At 42.4% G+C, this 11148-nt stretch overlaps 1 protein-coding gene across 1 annotated transcript; it reads right to left on the minus strand.

The window, feature by feature from the left end:
• Nucleotides 1–3616: 3616 nt before the first annotated feature.
• Nucleotides 3617–6335, minus strand: LOC138354788 (serine-rich 25 kDa antigen protein-like). Its single transcript, XM_069309281.1, has 2 exons — nucleotides 5581–6335; nucleotides 3617–3812 (listed from the first exon to the last, which is right to left on the minus strand). Exons 1-2 carry the CDS (start codon nucleotides 6333–6335, stop codon nucleotides 3617–3619), a joined length of 951 nt encoding a protein of 316 aa, XP_069165382.1.
• Between the last annotated feature and the right edge of the window lie 4813 nt (nucleotides 6336–11148).

An 11148-nucleotide genomic window follows, 5' to 3' on the forward strand; every position in this document is an offset into this window, starting at 1 on the left:
AAGGTTGTGTGTAGTAAAGATGGTTACAGTGGTGAAGGTTGTGTGTAGTAAAGATGGTTACAGTGGTGAAGGTTGTGTGTAGTAAAGATGGTTACAGTGACGAAGGTTGTGTGTAGTAAAGATGGTTACAGTGATGAAGGTTGTGTGTAGTAAAGATGGTTACAGAGATGAAGGTTGGGTGTAGTAAAGATGGTTACAGTGACGAAGGTTGTGTGTAGTAAAGATGTTACAGTGGTGAAGGTTGTGCATAGTAAAGATGGTTACAGTGGTGAAGGTTGTGTGCAGTAAAGATGGTTACAGTGATGAAGGTTGTGTTCAGTAAAGATGGTTACAGTGATGAAGGTTGTGTGCAGTAAAGATGGTTACAGTGACGAAGGTTGTGAGTAGTAAAGATGGTTACAGTGATGAAGGTCATTGGCCCCTGGTCGTTGTTTATTATGTCCTAACAACCACCTGAGCTAACAACCACCTGGACTAACAACCACCTGGACTAACAACCACCTGGACTAACAACCACCTGGGCTAACAACCACCTGGGCTAACAACCACCTGAGCTAACAACCACCTGGGCTAACAACCACCTGAGCTAACAACCACCTGGGTTAACAACCACCTGGGTTAACAACCACCTGGGCTAACAACCACCTGGGCTAACAACCACCTGGGTTAACAACCACCTGGGTTAACAACCACCTGGGCTAACAACCACCTGGGCTAACAACCACCTGGGCTAACAACCACCTGGGCTAACAACCACCTGAGCTAACAACCACCTGGGTTAACAACCACCTGGGCTAACAACCACCTGGGCTAACAACCACCTGGGCTAACAACCACCTGGGCTAACAACCACCTGGGCTAACAACTACCTGGGCTAACAACCACCTGGGCTAACAACCACCTGGGCTAACAACCACCTGGGCTAACAACTACCTGGGCTAACAACCACCTGGGCTAACAACCACCTGGGCTAACAACCACCTGGGCTAACAACCACCTGGGTTAACAACCACCTGGGCTAACAACCACCTGGGCTAACAACTACCTGGGCTAACAACCACCTGGGCTAACAACCACCTGGGCTAACAACCACCTGGGCTAACAACCACCTGGGCTAACAACCACCTGGGCTAACAACTACCTGGGCTAACAACCACCTGGGCTAACAACCACCTGGGTTAACAACCACCTGGGCTAACAACCACCTGGGCTAACAACCACCTGGGCTAACAACCACCTGGGCTAACAACCACCTGGGCTAACAACCACCTGGGCTAACAACTACCTGGGCTAACAACCACCTGGGCTAACAACCACCTGGGTTAACAACCACCTGGGCTAACAACCACCTGGGCTAACAACCACCTGGGCTAACAACAACCTGGGCTAACAACCACCTGGGCTAACAACCACCTGGGCTAACAACCACCTGGGTTAACAACCACCTGGGCTAACAACCACCTGGGCTAACAACCACCTGGGCTAACAACCACCTGGGTTAACAACCACCTGGGCTAACAACCACCTGGGCTAACAACCACCTGGGCTAACAACCACCTGGGCTAACAACCACCTGGGCTAACAACCACCTGGGCTAACAAGAAGCGTACAAACATTCCCAACACACTGACCAAACGAGACCGGTACATAGATAAATTAGCTATGTGCGAGGGGTTACCATTTAATCCTTGCTTAAGTTATCAAAGTCTATTTATTATTATTAGTTAAAACAACGGGTTGATTAGCGATGTTTATGAACCTGTGAGTCAGGGGAGGGCGGCCAAGCCTTCATGCCCCATCCACTAGCCTGATTGTACTTGGTGCAATATAATGGAACTTTTCTGAATTTCGATTTGCCAAATTTGGCCTTAACGTTGCAGCTGGAGGTGGCTGCCAAGACATGTTTCCTCAGTGTGTTTCACTTGACAATCGGCACAGTATTTCCTTACATTATTTGAAACATTTATGTTTTCTGCTCCAGGAATATCTTCATGTTCTACATTCTCTTAACACAAAGTACCTGTCTTTGTCCATCATGTCTACTTCCCTCCATATATAATATTGTGGTCATATCCCCTACAATTGTTCCTTCTTTTAATTATGTTGTTCCCTTCATCTGCCATCAAAGCTCAACTGTTTTAGTTCTGGCGCCACACTCGTCGCAGACCTTTGGTTTGTTTTTCTATTCTGTTGTGTGTCGTCCTGCGAATATTAGTGCAACACGGAATGTACAGAGTTTCTTGAAGGAGCTCATATATTTTTTTAATGGACGTTTCAGTGTTTGCTAGTTTCTTGTTTGTGTGCCTTAGGTGGTAACGTTGAAATTTTATGCACTCCAAAATCTTTACTCTCTTACATTCCTCAAGTTGTCTTCCACGTATGGATCAGATACCTCTTGGTCGTCTTTCCCCAATCCCACTTTCATTACTATACACTTGTTGGGATTGAATTCTTGCAGCCATTAATCTACCACTACTGCAAATTGTGAAGGGTTTCCTTTATTTTTCTGCAGTCCTCCTTGGTTTTTGTATCTCTCATTAGATATTCACCACCTGCAAACTTCAACATGTAAGTGCACTTGTCAGTGAAGTCATTCACGTAAACAAGGAACGAGAGTGGTCCCAAGACCGAGTCTTCTCACAGTCCTTCAGTCCGACGCCACCATGACTGTGACCCGTTGTTTCTGGCCATCATTTACTCCCTTACACCATTCAGTTTGTTCACAGTTTCACCGGTTTTTTTCTTCATAATGTTGATCAGCCTTTCATGAGGAACAGTATCAAATGTTTTTCGACAATCAACAACGACACAGTCTACCCAGCCTTTATTTCCTTGTAGTATTACAGTAACTTTGTAGTATTATGGTAAATTTTATCTATGTACTATTTAGGTAGGGAGGAGTAAGGTATTTTGGGGTTTAGCCTAACGGGTTTCCACCGTATTGACTATCCTTACCACACAACACACCAACTACCCTCCTGGGTCCTTACCACCTAGTAACAACCAACTGCTCAATTGATTCCGGCTCAATGAGATGACACAGGTCAACATGGACAATATCACTGAACTCCTCAGACCACACAGAGACCGTGGACACCAAACATGCCCCATATCTGTCCAGTCCTAAGAAAGTTATGCCCTGAAAGCAACGTGAAAGGACATCTCATGAAAATGAGAGGACATAAGCGTGTGCTGAGAGATCAGTCTCTCACACCTGCTGATGCTACTTCTCTGTGTAGCTCTAGCTGTAAGGCTACACCAGCTCCTCCACTGGTCTCATTATTTCATAACCAAATGGAAATATTGTCTCTTCTACAATACATAGTTTTGTTTCCGTTAATGTGATAATGTGTGGTAGATTTTATCTGTTTTTTTCTGTAACTTTCATTTTATTTGTAAATCCACCTCGAATCGTGTATATAACATTAATACTTCTCATCTTCACTGGGCTACTTTTTTGGCCCAAAGGATAATGGTTCAGAAACCTCCAGTTTCTGCAGGGTAAGGGGTATAGGTTGGTAAAGATACTCTTGTACGCTCCTGAGGAAGGTTCTCAGAATACATTGGTCTCATCCAATAGTTGACTTGATTGCAATCGCAGTTGGCTGAGTGCCTTTTACACTGCTAGTGCAATTAAGTGGTCTTTGCTATTATATGGTCTATTAACACTGCTATTATCTGATCTATTAACACAGCTATTATCTGGTCTATTAACACTGCTATTATCTGGTCTACTAACACTGCTATTATCTGGTCTATTGACACTACTATTATCCGGTCTATCAACACTGATATTATCTGGTATATCAACACTGTAACACCGTAAAGGTGTTTTTTTTAATTTTATTAAATATATATATATATATATATATATATATATATATATATATATATATATATATATATATATATATATATATATATATATATATATATATATATATATATATATATATATATAGTACATGAGTCAAGCCAGACAAGTTTTGAGAGGCGCCAGGTTCGCGGCCCCTAGTAATTAAGAAAGTCACACCTTTAGGGTGTTAATGACCATCAAGTGACCAAGGTCAGGTCGTGTGAAGTTGACCTGGTTTCTACTAAGCTCATAATTGTAGCCGGGTATTCGGGTGGGTCCTTCAAACAAGCCGACGTTTAAGGAGTTGCATGGTAGAGAGTCAGGGGCTATCTACTTGTGGGCGGAGTTAGCTAGTTGGTCCCCAATATATACCCAGGGTACTGTACACTCGAGAGGAAGAGATAGGAGAACAGCCAGCAGAGCAGAACAGAGGACAACATAGCCCGGGAGGCTGTCAGCTGGATGGGGCGGGACAGTCTCTCTCAACTGCAGACCCTCCCCCTCCCTCTCTTTTCAGCTATAGGCAGACACTTGGTAAGTTGAACATGAAAGGTGACTTATTTCGTGTACTAAGATGTGGTGTGATCTCTAGGGGCAGACAGCTGTAGGGACTCTCAAAGTTCTGTGTGGTGGCTCACATTGTTTATCTGGACATAATGAACCTTCAGTTCGATTGCTTGAGTTCTGATATTTATCATACTAAATAAATACTTGATTCACTTACTTTTAATTTGATTAATAATTGTGTTCCCGATATCTTGGAATTTCTGATATAATATGCAACCTAGAGTGTAGAGTACTCTTGAGTTAGGGACTGAAAGAATCTTGCATGGAACATGATTCCAGTTGACACATGCTAATAACATCTTTTGATGCAGACAAGTTCCATTCCTAGTTTTGAATGTACTGACAAGAATGGATGGTGGCAGCATTTCTACTTCTACTTATTTTCCCTTTTACCCCTACTTCTCCTACTCACTTCCTACTCCCTCTCCTCTCCCTCCGCCTCTCTCCCCCTTTCCCTTTCACCTGACGACCCTCCTTATTTCTCCCACCTACTCCTCCCTCCTCTCTACCTCCCTCACCCCAAACCCTCACTAATTACTTCATTATTCATCTCTTTCTTTTCGTTTCTCTTATACGTTTGCGGCAGTGAAATGTTCTAGAGTTTCTCTCTAGAGTTGCGGGTAGCTGGTCAAGTTACAATGTCTTGTGGATGTAGCACCTAGGTAATCAAATACCTAGGTTACAAGGTGTTGAACTAGAGAGGTTGCGGTAGGAACTCTGGAGGAACTCTAGAATAGTTCACTGAGGGCGGGATAATGGACAATGAGAGCTATTCCCCCCCCCCCTCCCATTACAACACTGGTATTATCTGGTCTATTAACACTACTGTTATCTGGTCTATCAACACTACTATTATCTGGTCTATTAACACTGGTATTATCTGGTCTATCAACACTGGTATTATCTGGTCTATTAACACTACTATTATCTGGTCTATCAACACTGTTATTATCTGGTCTATCAACACTGCTATTATCTGGTCTATTAACAATGTTATTATCTGGTCTATCAACACTGTTATTATCTGGTCTATCAACACTGCTATTATCTGGTCTATTAACAATGTTATTATCTGGTCTATCAACACTGCTATTATCTGGTCTATCAACACTGTTATTATCTGGGCTATCAACACTGCTATTATTTGGTCTATTAACACTGTTATTATCTGGTCTATCACACTACTATTATCTGGTCTGTCAACATTACTATTATTTGATCTGTTAACACTACTATTATCTGGTCTATCAACACTGCTATTATCTGGTCTATCAACACTGCTATTATCTGGTCTATCAACACTGCTATTATCTGGTCTATTAACACTGTTATTATCTGGTCTATCAACACTACTATTATCTGGTCTATCAACACTACTATTATCTGGTTTATCAACACTACTATTATCTGGTCTATCAACACTACTATTATCTGGTCTATTAACACTACTATTATCTGGTCTATCAACACTGCTATTATCTGGTCTATTAACACTACTATTATCTGGTCTATCAACACTGTTATTATCTGGTCTATCAACACTACTCTGATCTGGTCTATCAACACTGTTATTATCTGGTCTATCAACACTGCTATTATCTGGTCTATTAACACTGTTATTATCTGGTCTATCAACACTACTATTATCTGGTCTATCAACACTGCTATTATCTGGTCTATCAACACTGCAATTATCTGGTCTATCAACACTACTATTATCTGGTCTATCAACACTGCAATTATCTGGTCTATCAACACTGCTATTATCTGGTCTATCAACACTGCAATTATCTGGTCTATCAACACTACTATTATCAGGTCTATCAACACTGCAATTATCTGGTCTATCAACACTACTATTATCTGGTCTCCGTGAATTATTTACTGACGTTTTTCGCTTCCTTCCTTTCATTCTTTGACATTCCTAGCTGAAGTATAGTTCATAGTAATCTCTTCTGTCTCTCAATTTCCACTTCTCAACATGCGTGTTAATTAATTAATTTCACTAGATTAATTTTCTGAACAAAATTATCTGCATTGGTTCTATCTGTTATGTGTTGATCTATGTACTTGTAGATGTTGATGTGATAGATGTTGATCTGCATCGTTCTATCAGGTGTTGATCTATGTAGGAATAGGTTTTGTTCTATGTACTGGACGGTGTTGAGTTACATATGAAGAAGTATACTCATAACTTCCAACTATCACCCAGCTTCACCAGCATAAACAACATCATTTTGAAAAATCACACAGGGCCATAAATTATTGCAATATTCGATATTCCTTGATGCCACAAATGGGCTTTGTAAGACAGTAGAGTGCCGCCGACACCGTGACCTCTGGTCCATGGGTCATATATTCCTGTTTAACTGGAGAGTGTTAAAGGATTACAGTTAACTCACAGTCTAATAAGCCGGGAGAAAATAGGAATAACTTTCGACCACGAAGAAACAAGAAAAGTCTGTTTGTGTGTTAATGATCTCTGTCCCCCGGCACTGTGTTTCTGTCCCCCGGCACTTTGTATTTCTGTCCCCCGGCACTTTGTATTTCTGTCCCCCGGCACTTTGTGTTTCTGTCCCCCGGCACTTTGTGTTTCTGTCCCCCGGCACTTTGTATTTCTGTCCCCCGGCACTTTGTACTTCTGTCCCCCGGCACTTTGTGTTTCTGTCCCCCGGCACTTTGTATTTCTGTCCCCCGGCACTTTGTACTTCTGTCCCCCGGCACATTGTATTTCTGTCCCCCGGCACTTTGTATTTCTGTCCCCCGGCACTTTGTATTTCTGTCCCCCGGCACTTTGTACTTCTGTCCCCCGGCACTTTGTATTTCTGTCCCCCGGCACTTTGTATTTCTGTCCCCCGGCACTTTGTGTTTCTGTCCCCCGGCACTTTGTATTTCTGTCCCCCGGCACTTTGTACTTCTGTCCCCCGGCACTTTGTGTTTCTGTCCCCCGGCACTTTGTATTTCTGTCCCCCGGCACTTTGTACTTCTGTCCCCCGGCACTTTGTATTTCTGTCCCCCGGCACTTTGTATTTCTGTCCCCCGGCACTTTGTATTTCTGTCCCCCGGCACTTTGTATTTCTGTCCCCCGGCACTTTGTATTTCTGTCCCCCGGCACTTTGTATTCAGTGGGATATTTTATGTACTAAAATTGCTTTTCACAGGTGGATGAACATTCCTTATCCGAGAGAGAGATAAAAATTTTCATATAATTTCACGGTACACTTGTTATACATATATCCAATACTGCGAATATGCATAATGTATTAACCTTGAGGCCAAGAATTCTTCAGACGCAGGATTTCCATAACATGCCTCTTGATGCCAATTGATATTAGTAACAGCTTGTGATAACGCCCTGGCCGTGAGGGCTCAAGGGCCAGATTCACGAAAGTACTCACGCAAGCACTTACGAACGTGTACATCTTTCCTCAATCTTTGACGGCTTTGGATACATTTATTAAACAGTTTACAAGCATGAAAACTTCTCAATCAACTGTTGTTATTGTTATAAACAGCCTCCTGACGCTTCCGAGCTCATTAACTGTTTAATAATTGCAAAACAAAGCCGCCAAACATTGAGAAAAGATGTACAGGTTCGTAAGTGTTTGCGTAACTGCTACGTGAATCTGGCCCCAGTTCTCCTAAGGTTACGTTAGTGACGTAACGTCACATTGTGCGCCGAGTGCTATGTGTATACTTTAGAGTGGAGGATGATGCCGAGATATCAATAACCTTCATCTATATAAATAAAAATGTTCGTTTGTTCAAAATCGCTAATCCCCGAAAGTTCTTCATCGATTGCTTTGAAATTTTCACAAAATTTTCCATTCCCATCCGAGCAGGCTTTCATATACATACTATATTGATATCACGTTTGTGACGGTAAAAAACAAGTTTTTTCTGAAAAACTGTGTTTTTCATGCGTGGGAAATCTTCGAAACCTCTTTACTAATTGCTTTGAAATTTTGACACGACGTTGCATTCGAATAGGTGCGCCTTGTTAAATATCTACAATACACATGACTCACCTGTGACAGGAAAAAACATACTTATTTTTAAACAGCGCCATCTGTTGGATGTAAGAACAACACACTTTGCAATCTCCAAAAGTTCTTCTACCATTGCTTTGAAATTTTGACACAATGATGCATTCGAATAGGCACGTCTTTTTATATACCTACTATATCGATGCCACCCCTGTGACAGGTAAAAACATGCGTGTTTGAAAAACAGCGCCATCTGTTGCACATAATAGCAACATGCACGGTATACTAAATATGTCACGAATTCCATATCAATGTTTCCGATTGCACTGATAAATTTATTTTCATAGATTTCGATTAATTTTATTTTTTATTGAATTATTTTGTGTGACATTATGTTGGAATTGAGCTGTGTTGTTTACCATACCGTTCATTTCGTAATTATAAGCATAGATGCCACACCTGTGACACGTAAAACTATGCTTTTCTTGAAAAACAGCGCCATCTGTTGCATGTAGGAGCAACACACATGTTATACTAAGTATGTTACAATTCCATTTGAATGTTTCTGATTGCATTGATAAATGGAATTTTCATAGATATGGATTTTTTTTCATTTTGATTAAATTATTTTGTGGGAATTGCGTTGGAATTGAGCTGTGTTGTTTACCATACCATTCATTTCGTGAGTATAGTTTATTAATTTATTTTTTATATTAACAGTTCATTTTTTTTTATTTTTTAGTTTATAGTTATATAAATATTTTTTAGTTTATAGTTTTTCTTATATTGCAGTGATGGGAACGTCAGATCACTTGATGTTCCCAATTTTCTGGTGGGAACATCAGACCATTCGGGAAGGCATCGTACGAGGGAGTGGGGAATGGTGGGGATGACGAGGGGACTGAAGCGATAGATAGTGGGGAGGACGAGGGGACAAGGGAGGTGGTAATGGTGGGGAAGGACGAGGGGATGGGGGAGTTTGAGATGGTGGGAACGAGAGGATGGGGGAATGGAGAATAGTGGGGAATACAAAGGGACAGGGGAGTGGGACATGGTGGAAGGAAGAGGGGATGGTGGAGTGGGGAATGGTGGGGAGGACGAGAAGACGGTGGAGTGAGGAATGGTTAGTAGGCTGAGGAGATGGGGAGCGGAGGGAATGTGGGAATACTGGGGGACAGGGAAGGATGCTGTGGCTCAGCAACACACAAGCGTTGCTCAGCCACAGTAACGCGTGGCCGAGTACGGCTAGTATTTATTATGTATTGTGAGTGGTATACCAGATGGGAACAGTTGTGGGGGTCAGGCCTTGGACAGGATACAACAGCTGTGTAACCTTCCTGGGGTGGTACACTAACCTCAGCACTCACTGTACCTCAACTCTCACTGGACCTCAACTCTCACTGAACCTCAACTCTCACTGAACCTCAACTCTCACTGAACCTCAACTCTCACTGAACCTCAACACTCACTGAACCTCAACTCTCACTGAACCTCAACTCTCACTGAACCTCAACTCTCACTGAACCTCAACACTCACTGAACCTCAACTCTCACTGAACCTCAACACTCACTGAACCTCAACTCTCACTGAACCTCAACACTCACTGAACCTCAACACTCACTGAACCTCAACTCTCACTGAACCTCAACACTCACTGAACCTCAACTCTCACTGAACCTCAACACTCACTGAACCTCAACACTCACTGAACCTCAACTCTCACTGAACCTCAACACTCACTGAACCTCAACTCTCACTGAACCTCAACACTCACTGAACCTCAACACTCACTGAACCTCAACTCTCACTGAACCTCAACACTCACTGAACCTCAACACTCACTGAACCTCAACTCTCACTGAACCTCAACACTCACTGAACCTCAACACTCACTGAACCTCAACACTCACTGAACCTCAACTCTCACTGAACCTCAACACTCACTGAACCTCAACTCTCACTGAACCTCAACTCTCACTGAACCTCAACTCTCACTGAACCTCAACTCTCACTGAACCTCAACTCTCACTAACCCTCAACTCTCACAAAACCTCAACTCTCACTGAACCTCAACTCTCACTGGACCTCAACTCTGACTGAACCTCAACTCTCACTGAACCTTTACTAGAAGTAGTAACTCGGGCCACGTTTGTGTGATACTTGATGCCATCTGCGAACATTGCGAGGTGGTAAGCAGTAGGGACACGCGACTGAGCTCTAAACTTAAATATAAAAGAAAAGATACAATAATGGGGAAGTTTGTATCAGTCTTGCTAAGTAAATAATCTCTCACTATAAGATTGTTTAGTTTCCACATTATAAATCACCTATGCAACAGAGCTTGCAATTAAGAGTCTGTGGGAACAATTGTGTTATGCTTACGATTGTCACAAAAAATCTTCTGACATCGCGTACGCTTAATGTAATGACCTAGGGCAGGCTGGGTACATTTTTCACATTCCGGACGACAGCGCTGATATGGTGATGGGAAGTATAGGATATCACACTACATACAGACAGTTCGTCCCTCCTTGATGTAGTGTGGTATGGTGCACACTGAATGAAGGCTTGTGATGGACTGACCTCGCATTAATGGTAGATGGAGGAATGGGTATAAGGAACTGACAAGTGAGTGATGATGAACAGCTGAAGGAGGGAGGACTTGGAGCTGATGGTGGATACCACCTGACGTGGCTGGGTATGAGGGCATGTGTGACCGAAAACATTTTATTAGTCGC

Source organism: Procambarus clarkii, chromosome 64, assembly GCF_040958095.1.
Source record: "Procambarus clarkii isolate CNS0578487 chromosome 64, FALCON_Pclarkii_2.0, whole genome shotgun sequence".
NCBI lineage: Eukaryota > Metazoa > Arthropoda > Malacostraca > Decapoda > Cambaridae > Procambarus > Procambarus clarkii.